At 46.4% G+C, this 14,951-nt stretch overlaps 1 protein-coding gene across 7 annotated transcripts in view; it reads left to right on the top strand.

Annotated features, from left to right (window-relative positions):
* col16a1 (collagen, type XVI, alpha 1) overlaps positions 1 to 14,608 on the top strand; it is a 59,884-nt gene extending 45,276 nt beyond the window's left edge. For all 7 annotated transcript variants that reach the window (XM_088602447.1, XM_088602449.1, XM_088602448.1 and 4 more), the window contains 23 exons: positions 551 to 595; positions 3,297 to 3,350; positions 3,662 to 3,715; positions 4,333 to 4,386; positions 4,563 to 4,607; positions 5,150 to 5,203; positions 5,337 to 5,372; positions 5,675 to 5,737; positions 6,021 to 6,092; positions 6,472 to 6,525; positions 6,971 to 7,015; positions 7,271 to 7,315; positions 8,082 to 8,135; positions 9,032 to 9,085; positions 9,544 to 9,594; positions 9,983 to 10,072; positions 10,379 to 10,414; positions 11,029 to 11,073; positions 11,180 to 11,374; positions 11,507 to 11,570; positions 11,989 to 12,165; positions 12,529 to 12,606; positions 12,704 to 14,608. In XM_088602447.1, coding sequence (XP_088458573.1) covers positions 551 to 595; positions 3,297 to 3,350; positions 3,662 to 3,715; positions 4,333 to 4,386; positions 4,563 to 4,607; positions 5,150 to 5,203; positions 5,337 to 5,372; positions 5,675 to 5,737; positions 6,021 to 6,092; positions 6,472 to 6,525; positions 6,971 to 7,015; positions 7,271 to 7,315; positions 8,082 to 8,135; positions 9,032 to 9,085; positions 9,544 to 9,594; positions 9,983 to 10,072; positions 10,379 to 10,414; positions 11,029 to 11,073; positions 11,180 to 11,374; positions 11,507 to 11,570; positions 11,989 to 12,165; positions 12,529 to 12,606; positions 12,704 to 12,900 — 1,662 coding nt within the window. In that variant the 3' untranslated portion in view covers positions 12,901 to 14,608. The remainder of the gene's footprint in view (positions 1 to 550; positions 596 to 3,296; positions 3,351 to 3,661; positions 3,716 to 4,332; positions 4,387 to 4,562; positions 4,608 to 5,149; positions 5,204 to 5,336; positions 5,373 to 5,674; positions 5,738 to 6,020; positions 6,093 to 6,471; positions 6,526 to 6,970; positions 7,016 to 7,270; positions 7,316 to 8,081; positions 8,136 to 9,031; positions 9,086 to 9,543; positions 9,595 to 9,982; positions 10,073 to 10,378; positions 10,415 to 11,028; positions 11,074 to 11,179; positions 11,375 to 11,506; positions 11,571 to 11,988; positions 12,166 to 12,528; positions 12,607 to 12,703) is intronic.
* The last annotated feature ends 343 nt before the right edge of the window (positions 14,609 to 14,951 follow it).

Below are 14,951 nucleotides of genomic sequence, written 5' to 3'. Positions count from 1 at the left end.
TAACGTCTGTTACTTTTAAAAAATTCTCCAACGTGTATAAGAGGTTACACATGGATGGAGGCCAGTTCCAGGAGCTGGATGGAGTACCTTAATGAGATGGAATGTAATTTAGTTGATCACTGCCTCTGGCGAATGGAGATTATCTGTCTTTTGGTTATATAGTTGTTACTGTTGTTTTATTGTCACGTGCTCACGTCAATCTGTCACATGCTCGATGTATTAAATGTTTTTTTGCGTTTCTTAACGTAATCATGTAATTCCAATTTAAAATGGAAAAAAAAATCCAAATAAGATACAATAGACAGAAAGCCAGCACTTGCACTTCACAGCTTAATTCTGTAAAATCTGAGGCAAGGCCCAATTTAATGATGTCTGCACTTTGGAATATGGTGTGCCGGTAACTAGTAAGGGAACAAGTGCAAGTTGAAACTAGGATGTCGTCTGTGTGAGAATAGCCCTCTAGGCCCTGCCCACCCTGTCTACAGGCCCCATCCCCTGGGTCCAGTGTGCAGACGGGGCTGTCCCTCTCACTGCCTGTTTCTCCCTCCAGGGTCCTCCAGGTTTCCCTGGTTCTCCAGGTCCCTCCGGATTACCTGTAAGCAGCCTCCGCTCTCCTGCCCTTTTGCTTGGCATCCCTCACTCTCCATCCACACCCACACCCCCTCTGTCTCTCTCTCTCTCCATGTCTCAGTTTTATCGTCCAGTCTGGTCTGTGTTTCCTGCTGAGGCTCACATGGCCCAAAGGAGAGCCTTGTGAGCATGCAGGAGATACTCTGGCTCGCTAAGAACAAGCTAAACAGAGGAGTCGAAATTGGACAGCATTGGACAGGAGGGCAAAGCTGTGAATCCTGAGACTAATCCAAGACTAATCTCTGATGGCTTGGTGCACAGATGTGCGAGTCTGGGCCCTGTAGTTCTTTGTAGGTCTGGATTGGAGTGTGTCCCCAAACTTGCATAAAGAATTTGGCATTGACTGTAGCAGACTTTATTATTCAAACACAGGTCAGCTGGTCTGAGCAAGTGTGATCTGAGCATACTTATCAGCTACAGAGCACAGACTAGCCAAGGCCAGGACCGGTCAAAGCAAACCTTCAAATAAACCTCAAACCACTTAAAGAAATACTAAGTGAGCTAAGTATTTATGCAAAGTAACTGTAGCATTTATGATTTTTCTTTCCCCCAAAATGGAAATTATTAATTAATTTAAATTTCATTTTTACATATTAGAAATAGAAATAAGAAAACTAATTCCAGAGCTTTTTTGGTCTAGGCAAAAAAAAACATTAAAAACTTTATTATATATTTCAGAGTATTTCATAATAAGATCAGAGCTGTGTTGTACAGACTGGGTTTACCTTCTACAGACACAACTTTGCTGATTTTATTTTGTATTTCTTCTACAAAGTTTTAGATATCTGTTTAGATCTCTGGGAAAAATAGCCCATGGAATCCCAATGCTTGGCCTGTTCACAGACACTGCTGTAAAACTCTAAACACCTAACTGCCCTGTCGAAGCCTCTGTTTTCCTCCTGAGTGTCCCATCGAGCCGAGTCCCCTCTCCACGTGATCAATCCCACACAGTGGCCGTCACAGTGCCCTTGCTCACCTGTCCAATCGAGCCGCGTCCTGCTGGCCTGTATCCCCCCTGCTCCTTCACTGGAGCCACGCAGCGCTGACTGTCCCAGGCTCCTGCCTGCCCAGAACTTCGGAGCTGCCGTGAGCTGGTGACCGAGTGCTGGGAGTAAAAGACTTGTGGTTTTGCCTCTTGCTGTAGGATGTCCTGAGTGCCTGAGTTGTTTTTAAAACAGTAAAGTTTGATTTTAATTCAGCAAAAAAATTCTAATTATTCTTACATTGCACGAATTGTGGTACAATTTAATGTAGGACAATATTTTTCTATAAAGCAGATAACTTGTTTTTGTTATCTTTTATTTAGCAAGCTGTTAATTTACTAAACACCTTCCTCAGTCATATTATGCAATTTTGTCTTTTGAGAGGCCTAGCTAGACATTTTTATTTCTTTGAAACATAAAATTAGATTAGTACATTGTAAGCTCAGTAATTTAGTATCTTATCATAATATAAGAGTTCAGAACAATTATACTTCTGCCAGAATTTTGGAGTTTTAAACCAGAACTGTATAAACCAGAACATATGAGAACTATTTAGTAAATTTGCAGTTACTGAGTTTTCATTTGTATTTTGCTAGAGGTGGATCTGAGAAAATCACTAGTAATTCCTTTGACTAGTCGTTTAAGACTAAAGGTTCTGTAACTGTCCTGCACAATTAGGTTATGGCAGCTCCCAAAAAGTAAAACTCCTGTCTTCTGTCATCCATGTAGAGCCAATAACTATGAGCTTGTATGATGGACGCTTAATTTTAGAACCGAGTGTTAACAGGGAAACTGGTTCCTAAAGCAGATTAAGGTCAAGTCTCAGTGTAAATGCAAATTCTTTTCTCGGCTGTTTTCATGTGATCACAATTAGTATTCCAGAATATGATTGTATTAGTGTCTCTAGAGTTATTGTCTGTAGGGGTAGATTCTTTGTCTTCCACTTGAAGATTCAGTTATAAACCGTCAATAGTGATTTCTCCTGTTTTATGTCCAGTGCTTAATTGCCCTTTTCACCAGTTGAAATGCTATAACTGTACATTTGGACTACCAGGTTTCTAAATCGTTCTGTTATACAGTCTGCAGAAGCCAAAAACCAAGGCAAAAAGTCAATGATTGCTTTGTTTCCTTTTAACTTTATTCATTTTGGGGGTTTTTTATGCACTGAAAAAAAGTCTTTAGCTGTACTTTCCAATATGTGACAGAATTTGTTGTTCCCCTGCCTTTCCAGGAATTTCTTGGTCAGAGTAGAAATGTTACATCTGTCAGACTTGCTGCAGTACTAGCTGTGGGATTAACTGTGCTTGATGATTGTATGGAAAGAGCTGTTTGTCAAGCTGAGTATGTGCTGTGTACATGAAGATTTCAGAGACAGTTTGGGAGCTGCAGTGTGAACACAACAAAGAGACAGATGGGGGGAGTTTTTAGGGTCAGAGAGATGTGATGAGATTGCTGTCTCACAAAACATAGGGCAGTACAATTGACTTTTTCTGGGTCCTTTAGGTATGGAATGCCTAAGTGCATTTTGCATTGAGAAAACACACAATTCTTCTGCACAGTGAATGCACAGAGTATGAAAAGTTCCTCTGTACTTGTGTGCATTTGGAAACATGTTCAGGGCGCAGAACAGCTAAAATCCTTCCAACTGCATTTGAGTTCTAGTGAAACGTTTCTCTTTCGAAGGGCCAGCAGGGAGAGCGTGGACTTCCTGGCCCTGCAGGAATGAAGGGAGAACAGGTGAGTCCATCGGTATTGACCTGACTCCTGCCAGGAACACCAGCAGCGATTGTGTGCCATCTTCCCCATGAGATTGCCCTGAAAGAAGACACTATAGCCGTCTTTTATACAAATAGTCAGTCCATGTCAATACTTGATTCCAAACTTATGTCTGCATCTCACCAAAAAGCAATAATCCTCAGTCGTGCATGTTGCCCATTCGTGTTTTTGGTGCTCATGTCTGTTCCATGGCGCAGAGCTCCATATGTGGTGAGACCTGCTCTTTATTCCTGTTGTCCACAGTGCCACTGAAACAGTGTTGTGTTTTCTAGGGTCCCCCAGGGTCACCTGGATACCCAGGATCAATGGGACCTCCTGGCTTGCATGTAAGCATTGCAGGAGTCATTCCTTTTCTGTCTGCTTTCCTTTTGACCATGTGCTCTGAGTCCATCTGCTCCGGACACACAACCTGAAGGGACATTTACCAGATAAGCCTCTTGAAACACACAAAGTCAATCACAGTGATTGAAATGAAGAACCTGGATTTCATTTAGGGATTGCAATTTAGGGAAACCGACATCTGTTGTTTGTGACCCTTCATGGTAAGACTACAGGGTGACCAGAGCTGTACTCAGGTTATAAAACCTTCATGGCATACACTTGGTGTGTGTCTTCTTACATGTTCTCCAGAAAATTAAAACTCATTTGAAACTGAACTGCTCTGTAACTTCTTGCATCCTCTACATAAATATAGTTGGCACTGGTTTTACTGCAGTGCATTGCTGCGTACTAGACAAAAAAGAGTTATGTATTTAGCCTGTAAGCCAGTAAAATTACCTTTCCTATAATCAGTAAGAGTGACGGTACTTGTTATGGTTTCTGTCAGGCTAATATTTTTCACTTGTCCCTTCCTGGATCAATGGGCTTGGATGTGCATGTGCTTGTCTGTCAGGGCTGCCCAGTGACGTTTCTCACCGTCACTTCTCTGTTTACCCCTCTGCAGGGCCTGAAGGGAGAGAGGGGGAACCCAGGGACAGTGGGACAGAAAGGGGAATCGGTAAGGATGTGACTTGTTGGCATGGAGAAACTGTGTTATTCTTAATCGTTAGCTACAATTGGAAAGCAGCATGCAGGACAGGGAGCCTGAATTCAGACCGGGTGTTTGATGCACCTGGAATGGGAGCAATTCCAGAATCCAAAAAACCTGACTTCAATCCATTGGTGCTGTTTCAGGGCCCTCCAGGCTCTCCGGGCTACCAGGGACCTGCCGGATCGCCGGTGAGTGAAATGCAGCAACCCCGTCGCTTCCTAGACACAGTTACTCATTTTCTGCGGATGAGTTTGGAACCAATTATAAAGCAGGAGAGTTACAGTGCAGCAGGAGTGGCTACATCCCAGCAGGTCTTTCTATTTAATCATCAGCTTTAAAGACTGAAATGACTGCCCCTGGCCCTACTCTGCTATAGGGTGTCAGGGTTTTCATTTTGACAAATCTCCAAAATCCTTTATTGAACAAATCACCTGCTTCAGTGGTCAAAATGAAATTGCTCAGAGTATTACTACAGTAAGTAGAGCATCAAAGGGTTACTCCTAATGCCTACTTGACTGGCTCTCCATCGCCCCTGTTGTACACATTCCACAATGAAATGTGAACGAATTCTTAAACAATTAAAACTAGAAGTAGAGAATGAAATTATACCAAGGGGATTTGGGCCGTATTGATAACAGCAGGTTATGTTCTAGGGCCTTGCCATGTGTAGTTGGGATCTAAACCCCAGAGAAGTCTGGGATTTAACGGCCTGTTTCTTATCTCTGCTCAGGGCCCGAAGGGTGACCATGGTGTCTCTGGGAATCCAGGACTCAAAGGGGATCAGGTAAGGGGCAGTCTCTCTCACTGCAGCTGAAACACCTTGACGTTTCTCCACACAGCAGAGCTGGATGCAAATTCATCACCGAATGCGCCAACTGTTTCCGAGTTCCTCACGTCCTGTCTTCTTTGCTTTCTAGGGTTTCCAGGGGCCACCGGGGTTTCCAGGACAACCGGTAAGGCAGAAACCGGTTCTGCAGGGCTGGCATTCGCGGCAGGGAGGCCCGACTCCTGCTCGTGCCCCGCCGGGCGAGAACAGTGACGCGGGACAGCGGCTCTTTATGCTGCCTGAATCAGCACGAGCATTTCTCGCGCATTTGCGCCAGAAGCAGTGAGGACGGTGGTGGCACTAGAATGACCCGATCCAGATGAGGGAGGCAGGCAGTGGAGACTGTGATGCCTCCTGGGCGTAGGCTTGCATGCGGCTGGTGGTGTGCTCTTGACGGGGGTCGTCCTGACTGTGTTTTTGTTTCTGCAGGGCCCCCCCGGATTCCCTGGCAAGGCTGGTCCTGCTGGTCCTCAGGGGCCCCCGGCAGAGAAGGTGGGTGTATCCACTGGGTGGATCTTACTGTCTTATTCCTGCTTTCGAAGCATTTCAGGAATCGCTGGCTCGTTCATGCTGGCTGACTTGCAGTTTATGACTCCATGTACTCCTCCTTGAAACTGAGTAGTTTTGTTGACACTTAAACACACACAGCTGCAACTCCTGAAACAAAGATTGTCCCATAGATGCACGAGTGTTACCCATTTCTCTTGCTGGCTGAAAGTGACATCCGGCCCTAAAAATCATGACTGACCAGCATCGTCTCTTCTTCCCCGTACAGGGCAGCGAGGGGCCACGGGGGGCCCAGGGCCCCATGGGGCCCCCTGGCTCACCTGGGACACCTGGAATGCAGGTAAGGGAGGTTGTGAGGTTGTGATCTCTGTGCCGTGTGGCAGTGCATCAGGAAGTGCACTAAGACGGTCTGTGCTCTTACTTCTTACCTTCTGGGAGTAACTGTGAAATTCTGAAAGATGCAACTTGAAGACAGGAGTAGGTATGGACAGCAGATCTTCACTTTGTTTTGTGCTGCAAGCGCTGGTTTGCAGGAAAGTTGGAGGAAAGGTGGAGACAGTTCATTTAAAGTTTTAAAAAGCAACTGGAGTCAGTGACCTTTCACCGATGGCAGCGTGACTTAGGCACAGCAAGGGGGATGAAAAAAAACAAAGCGCTGGTGTGAGAAGCTGTGGCCACTGCGTAGAACTTACTCTCCCCTGTCTCCTCCGTCTGTCCAGGGGCCTCCAGGGATTGAGGGCATGGATGGAAAGGATGGCAAACCAGGGCCCAGGGTAAGAGCAGGTCCTTCCACCACACTCACCCAAGAGGGTGCAAGAGTGCAGCTGCTCTGTCCCGTCCATCAGAGCATGCAGAGCTATAGGATGCAGCCCTGGAAGGTCTTCTGAGATCTTTCACTGTGTGACCAGTTTGACTGCTCCTGTGTTGCATCACTGCAGAATCCCCACAGCCCATCCATGGAGCGCCGGCATTATCACCGAGTTACATCATCATCCTGCTTCTAACATACAGACTTTACTGTTTCATTCAGGTTTCTGTCTTCCCATTAGGAAAAAGGTGTTAGCCCCATCAGCTGATAATAATAGTGAAGATCATGATACGAGGCTGCAATCTCGTGAGGTTAATCCATGCATCACTCTGCATGCATGTCTTGCTCTAGTGATTCTGATGCCTGCAGGTTTTTATGTTGACTCTCGATGTGCTCTCTCTCCTCTCCAGGGTGAACCTGGTCCAGTCGGTCCTATTGGTCCCAGAGGTCTCCCAGTACGTATTCTGGCAGCCATTTTATCTTTATTTCCCAGAATATCTCCAGTCCAGAATCCCAGTTAAAGAAATAATCATTAATACAACTGAACATTCACGTGAACTGTTAGTGTTTAACAAGAAATGACTCTCCCATTATAATTCTGCCTTAAAAGCAATGATGGTATAATGATGATGTTGTCTGTATTCAGACATATCAACAGCTTTGGAAACATGTCTTCGGCTAATTTTTGCACAATTTTAATTGTGTTCCAGGGATTCAAAGGAAAAACCGGACATACTGGCTTTCCGGGACAGAAAGTAAGTTACTTCTTAATATCAGTGACTGTTACTATAAGAATATATCCCTTGAAGATTGGGAGTGGAGGTTGATGACCTAGAATAGCTACTTTAAATAAGCAGTGCTGAAGAAACTCGAGGAGCGGTGCTATATCTCCTTGTAATCCTTTCTAGTCCTTCAATTTAGGGTTTATGGAGAATCTCCTTGTTCTAGAGACATTTTATCCACCTGCTCTTTTACACAGCTTGTATTATGTAGACATACCCCACAAAGAGCTGTTAGAAGGCTACTAGAGTGTCCTGTTCTCCTCCTCCCGGCACTATAGTCTGGCAATGCAGCTGATGTGCAGGACATTAAACAGTTTTAGAAGAGGAAGTGCATAGAACCAGTTCTGATGCCTCCTTTGTGGCAGAATCCATCTGGTAGGTAATGCAACAGCTTAGTTTTCTGGAGGCCGGTCTTGATCTATTGCCCTGCGAATCCTGCCGAATGGAGGTTGGGGTGACACTATTACCACCTTTCTCTGCAGCAGCATCCAGAGGTTTTTCTTTCCTTAAGGTCCAGCTCATCCCAGTCCTCACTGAAGTTATATTCCTGAAGCTACAACTTGAGACTTTCAATGTAGTACTGTACATTCTAATGTGTTCAGTCACGATAGCATGATCTAAGCAGTATCTTAAATAAGGTCATGAAAAAGGCAGGAACATGGGCCTGACTGGACACCCAGCTGTGTAGTGCTAATGTTGTGTGGGATGAGGCTGACCCCTGACTCTTGCTCTTTCCCAGGGAGACATGGGACCCCAAGGTACACCTGGAGCACCAGGACGGCCTGGCATGGAGGTGAGCTACACTTCAAAAATGCCCATCGCTACAATTCGAAATGAGGGTGGGATGCCCTGCCTAACACTCCCACTTAATCTGTGTTACCTCAGTATTACAGAACATGGTTCGCACCAGGTAGCTGGGAGCTAGGAATCTAATACATGTTATTGAACTATTGGATTCTTCCCCATCTGTCCACTGTTGTCCTCTCCCTCCCATCTGTTCTGCCATCTGGGTTCTCTGAGTCTGTGGGAGGACCACGGCATTTCTTCTTCTTTTTTTCCAAGCTGATAAAGTTCAGATCTTCCTCCCTCAGACACTCGCATCTCCTCCAGTATCACTGCCCATCCCAGCCAACCCCTACTGAGCTCACTCCCATCGTTTCAAGCTAAACCTCTCAACTTCTGACCACCCGTTTTCCTCTTCCCTCTCTGTGGACCTCCCCATCTCAGGGAATGAGCTGCACACAGATATCAGAGCCGCTCAGCCGCTCAGGACTCGTGTGTCTGGACAGCAGCTGTGTTCTCTCAGCTCTCAGCTCCACTCTTCAGTGTCTGACACTGTTGTCCCACTGTTTTTAATTCTCAGACCGGTAATGCAACTTGCTAACTGCACTTCTCCACTGTACCAGGGTAAACATCTCTATGATGTATTTACATCACTGCTCTGCGTGTCCCATTTTTAAATTCCTGGTTTTATTTTGTTTGTGCTGACCTTGCATGGCTCGTTCAGTTTATGCCTTACCCTCTTTGTTATTTAGTTTTACTTTATCGGTCCTGCACAGTTTTTCCTTGTACTTACTGTACATTTTCTAATGGATAAAGGCATCTGTTAAGCAAATGAATAATATGTGCAATCTGATCCACTGTAGCTTCCTTTTGACTTTGATTCTGCTAACAGAGCTGTTGTTGCAGGGTGATCCAGGGACCCCGGGACTACAGGGGCCAGCAGGACCCCCAGGGCATTTAGTGAGTATCTGACTGTAGTCTGTGTGATTGGAAAAAGAGCTTCATAGCCTTAAAGCTTTAGTGTTGTTTCTTTTTTCCCTTTTACAAAACACAGAATACTGTACCTCATACGAATTTAGCTGGAATATTTTTTTTAATCATAGTTAGGAAATATGTCTTTTTGAACCCATACACAAGTAGACATTTGGTGTGAATAGTGGGATACCTGGGGTGATATGCTCTGCGGAGTGTGGTAGTTTATCAGATCTAAAACACTTTCAACCTGCTCTGGCCTGTCCTGATATTGTCCCGACACTGTAATGATCAACATTTATTCATGAAAAAACATATGTGGGTCTGTGACTCAAACATTGTAGCAGGTTGTCAGCAGTGACACAAATGAATAAAATTGTTTAAAAATCAAAGCATCCCAAAAGGCTTGATTTTTTAAATGTCAAACCTGTTTGGTTTTGCTTTAGGGGGCAGCAGGGCCTATGGGACCCCCAGGACCAGCAGGGCCGCCTGGACTGGTAAGTTACTTTTCCCTTTCTGGTATTCACCCCGGTAATGCACCATGTTTTGTTGACATGTCTCCATGTCTTTATCAATGCAATCCTCACTGCAGTTTTAATCAATTAATATAACTAAATCAATATAATTAATTAAATAAATATTAAATCAACATGCTGTTACCACACTCCTTACTAAGAATAAAACGCTTTTTGATGCTGGATGGAGCTACTAAAGCGTTCCAGCTCATGGTTGTATTTGTTTTGTAATCAGTGTCGTAAGTTAAAAATGTAAAGTAAGGTACAAACCACTTGCCACTCGTTTCACCAAACCTTCTTGCCACTGACAACGGCCAGCTGGAGCTCAGTACACGTGTAGGCTCAACATGTGCTTTGTGCCTCCCCTCAGGGCGTGAAGGGGGAGAGAGGTCAGGCGGGAGAAAGAGGTCTTCCAGGGATGGTTGGTCCTCCTGGGCCTCCTGGTCACCCAGGCCAGTCTGTGAGTATCTGGTATAGATCAGTGAACACAGTTAGTCACTATAGGACACAGTTACAGTAACTCCTATCGTTCTGCAGGCTCAGGAGACACCTCTACAGATTCAGTAGAGTAACGTGGATACAGTTCTAAGATGCTCCTAGATGCTCCTCGAGAATCAAAACCAAATAATTCACATCTTATAGTAAAGTGAAATTTTCATGTCCACCATGTTGTTGATTGTATGTTTGAATCAGAAGACAGGGAACGTCTTGTAATGCCGGGTGGTGGGATTTTTGCCCTTACGCTTCCTGTTGCTTTCTTGTGCAGGGAGAGCCGGGCAGTGATGGCACTCCGGGGAAGGATGTGAGTAAAACCTGGACATTTCCAGTGCATGGAGCATCGATCATGACGCCTTAGACTGCGCCTCTGTGCTTGTATCACACGCTCACACATACAGAAGGGGTGCACTCTCTCCTGCTCCCAGAGAGCCACAACTTCCAGGACAGGAAGACCAAGGAGCTGGAGTCAAGCTAGTGTTGGTGGGATGAGAGCTCTCCAGGACCTCCACTGAGAGAGAAATGGCTCTGCAGGAGTAGGAAGGACATATTCCAGTGACAGTTGTACTATTTTCATGAATTTTCAGTGATTCCTGCGGGTCCTGCAAAATCTGGAAAAGGGCAAAATTAATATGGAAGGTCATTTAAAGAACAGAGGACAAACAAATGCTGTTGGAGAAACCACTGTTTCAACATCGGCTGTTGTTGAAGAACTGATTATATTCAAATGTGCGGTAGAGTAGAGTAGAGTAAAGGAATTCGGGAGGTGGCAGAGTCGTTAGCTAGGGAGAGGTGATGCCAGATCTTGGGAGAATGTGTGAAGGAGGAGTGGCCCAGGAAGGTGGGTATGGCTGTGATAACGAGGCCACTGCAGTACAAGACCGTTTCGCTCTGAGCTGAAGGACATGTCTCTGTCCGCAGGGCGCTCCAGGACAGCCAGGGGAGAGGGGGCTGGCCGGGCAGAAGGTGAGGACGCTCCAGACTTTCTTCTCGTCTTTTTTTAATTAACTGGACTGAGTAAAGTCACCGCCCTGAACTCAGAGTGACCGAGCGTGCTGTCGCTGTGCCGCAGGGAGAGGCTGGCTCTCCGGGTTCGCAGGGCCCCGCTGGAGAGCGCGGACGGCCGGGGCTGCCCGGAGGATCTGCGAAGAGCGACTCCAGCGGAATCGGGCTGATGGGTCCGGTGGGGCCCCGGGGAGAGAGAGGCAGCACAGGAGCCCCCGGTCCTGCCGGGCCACCGGGAATGCCGGGAATGCCAGGAACTGACGTAAGACGGCCACCGTGCCCAGAACGTTTTCCATTAATCCGGATGTCAGGAGAGCAGTGTGGTTGCACACTGTAGAGTTTGCGTGCAAATGCGAATGAAAATAAAGTTTCAGTCCTGTCTGTCTCTTTCTAGGGAGTTGTAAACTACGACGAAATCAAGAACTTTATTCGGCAGCAAGTCATGAAGATCTTCGATGGTAATGATCCTTTAAGTTTTTTGTTGTCATTTAGTCTGATGATTTTACTCAGACAGCATACAGAGACTAGGACAAGGGGAGGACAACCGCATCACCGTCGGTCATGTGACAGTGTGGCATCACCCTCGGTTCCTCTGTTCCATGTCGTTAGGATGGAATAAAGAACACTCCCTACCTTGGCTTTCCATCCCAAACTATTAGCAACCAATTGAGCTAAGCTGGCCTGATGGCCTCCAATCTTTTACTACTTTCTTTATAAGGGTTGAACAGGGATCTGTCTGGAAACAATCCCTTTACTTTGAATCACTGGACTGCCTGGCCTGCTGTTCTCTGGGGTGCATCAGCTCTGCAGCAGGCAGGGGCTTACAAGGAGTGCAGTGTGAGAACCCCCTGACCCGCCTATCCCCTGTCCCGGCAGAGCGCATGGCCTACTACATGTCCCGAGTGCAGCTCCCCGTGGAGATGGTGTCCGCCCCCGGCCGGCCAGGTCCTCCCGGAAAGGACGGGATGCCTGGAAGACAGGGGTCACCCGGAATGCCAGGTATTCCCGGACAGATCGGCCGAGAGGGACGACAAGGCCCCCAAGGACCACCAGGTGAGTCAAATGTAGCAAAGCCCTGGCCAAACAAAGACTCTCCAGTGCAGGAGTGCAGGGCTCCTTCGTTAGTGGCAGTGCACAGTTTCTAAAATCTTTCAGCAATTTTATTAACTGTCGCAGAGGACTGTGAAGCCTGCATTTACAATAAGTCTACATAACACGTAGAATTACAGGTGATTCATTTGTTAACAACTGCTGCCCGCTACTAATGATTAACTGGACATTAGTCATCTACCAGATGCGTGGTAGATGTAGAGTATATCTGTGTTACCGTATGTAAACCTGTATGTATCTACTGTATAAAGAGATATTTTGCATCCCCTAAGCCCAGATGTTTCCAGCTGTGCTGTGTTTCCACAGGTGTTCCAGGGAATAAGGGTGAGAAAGGAGATAAAGGAGTTGGGGAGATGGGAGACATTGGACCTCCTGGGGCTCCAGGTGAGATATCGTACAAGCGATCAGCCTCTCCTCTCTCACCGTCTTCCTCCTCACCTTTCCATTCAACCCTCATGCCCCCTCTGCCCCTCCCTTCCAGGTGTCCAAGGTCCTCCAGGTTATGGGAAGATGGGTCCCCCAGGTCCTGTGGGTCAGCAAGGGATCCCCGGGGTGCCAGGTTCCCCAGGAACGCCCGGCTCTCCCGGGAAACAGGGACGCTGCAATCCGTCCGACTGCATGGGCATGATGCCCGTGGAGCAGTACCAGCCCAAGAGCATGAAGGGACCTTTCCGCTAAGAGAGCAGAGAGTGCACGGGCCACGCCCCATTGGGCTTTTTGAAAAACTCTTTTCTCTTTTCTTTTTTTTTTTGTTTGTAAGAAATAAAGGTTCCTGGAGGATCTTTTGAAACACACGCACGCAGGAAAAAATCAATTTCCAGCTCCAACCCCACCACCACCACAATCCCTGCCACCACCGGTTCCACATCATCCCACATCTGGACCCTCTCCCCTGCAGGTGGACAGCTGGACCGCTGGCAGGGTCAGGCAGTGGTCAATATTTACCCAGCAGAGGGTGAGGACGCTCTCTCAGCTCTGCCTCTCGAAGGCCTCTTCCCCATCTTGTACAGCATTTTTTTTTTTTTTTTTTTTGAAAGCAGGAGCAAAATCTGTATATCGTCGGAAATACTTGTTCGATCGTCTCCTGGTGTTTGTACCGCCCCTGAGCTCACCGATGAGTTTCACCCGTGTGTTCCACTGGTGGAACTAGAGGACATGTTGGGCTCAGCTATCAGTCTGCAGTACAACACTGAATGAATGATTACAGCAGTAATATCAGAACTAATACTTTTCAAAAATGTTTAATCACCTAGTAGAACCTCATGGTTTTGTTTGCGATTCACGTTTTTGCTGAGATGAGGAAAAACCTCTTGTGCAACAGCGCCTGAGCTTGCTGATGCTGTGATGAACCTCCCCTCCTTTTCAAGTTCATGTGGACCGTGGAGACTCTTTCAAAGCCCAGAGGCTTACCAGGGTGGTTTTAATCAGGCATTTGGTCCCATATAATCTGCTTCCTTTACAATGGTGCTGTGTCTTCCTCCTCCGTTGTTTTAAACCACTAATACCTTCATGGTTACAAAGGGAAGCTTGGAGCCCCACAGTGCTGTCTCACCTTGATGACATCATACCTGATGCACAGAGGCAGAAGTGCGTTTCATCTTTGGAGAAAGAGGCACGGCTGTGTCGCCAAGCACTTCTGTGTGCCGAAAGGCCTTGATCTGGAGCTTGATGATACTGGTCTTCTGTGGCAGTGCCCTGGTGAACTCGAGGATACCAGTCCAGTTGCGGGAAAGTGTGCTGTAAATATTAGTATTTCTGTTGCTGAGCTGTTTCATGAACATTCTGACACGTCAGCAGCCCGTTGCGAGTTCTTCGTTGGGTCCGTGCATGTTTAAATTCCCTGATCGAGAAACAGCTCTGCCTTCATAAGCTATTGGGTTTCAGGTATCAGGTGGAGGAAGTGTCTGAGCAAGTGAGAGGGGCAAACAGTAAACTTACAGCTTTTTACATTTTTCTATCCTATTCTGTCGCATATGCCTTTACAATTCTAGCAATTGGCAAACCTGGAAGAATTAGTATGTAATTCTATAATAATATAAAAAAGTTTCTGTTTTTTTGTGCACACATCGTATTCTTTATAAAAGAATCATAATCTTTTTTTGATTTCAGTTCCTGTAATTTTTTCCTAAGCTCTATAAACACTGCTTCTTGTACTATACCCATTGGCTACAATACAACACAACCAGTCTCACTGCCTTCCCTGGGTTTTAGAGCTAAAACAAACCATCGAGCTTGTTGCTGTGCAGCACGGTGTCTATTCCACCCCTCCAGCCCCGTCTTCACCGCCTCCACGAGTCACTGAGCAACAAGCGAGTTCTCCTGTAAAAGCCATCAGTCTTGAGATATTTTTTATGGAAACAAATAAATTTTTTAAGCAAACTTTTAATTTTGTGTCCAGAGAACATTTTCTTGGCCCGTTTCACAGCAGTACCGTTGCCATGAGTGGGGTGGGGTGGGGGGTGATGTATGAAGAGCTGTAACATGTAGAGCTCAGTTTCACCTGGAAAAAGAGAGGAAAAATGCAACATCTCTGCTGCAGACTCCTCCTCAGGTGTGTCCTGCAGTGTGCAGTCTTCCTCAGGTGTGTCCTGCAGTGTGCAGTCTTCCTCAGTTGCAGTCCTCATTGTGGAGTCTTCCTCAGGTGTGTCCATCATTGAGGGGTCTTCCTCAGGTGTGTCCTGCAGTGTGGAGTCTTCCTCAGTTGCGGTCCTCATTGTGGAGTCTTCCTC

This window comes from Lepisosteus platostomus, chromosome 13 (assembly GCF_059453375.1).
Source record: "Lepisosteus platostomus isolate fLepPlt1 chromosome 13, fLepPlt1.hap1, whole genome shotgun sequence".
NCBI classification, from domain to species: domain Eukaryota; kingdom Metazoa; phylum Chordata; class Actinopteri; order Semionotiformes; family Lepisosteidae; genus Lepisosteus; species Lepisosteus platostomus.
This window is presented reverse-complemented; position numbering and strand designations above follow the sequence as displayed.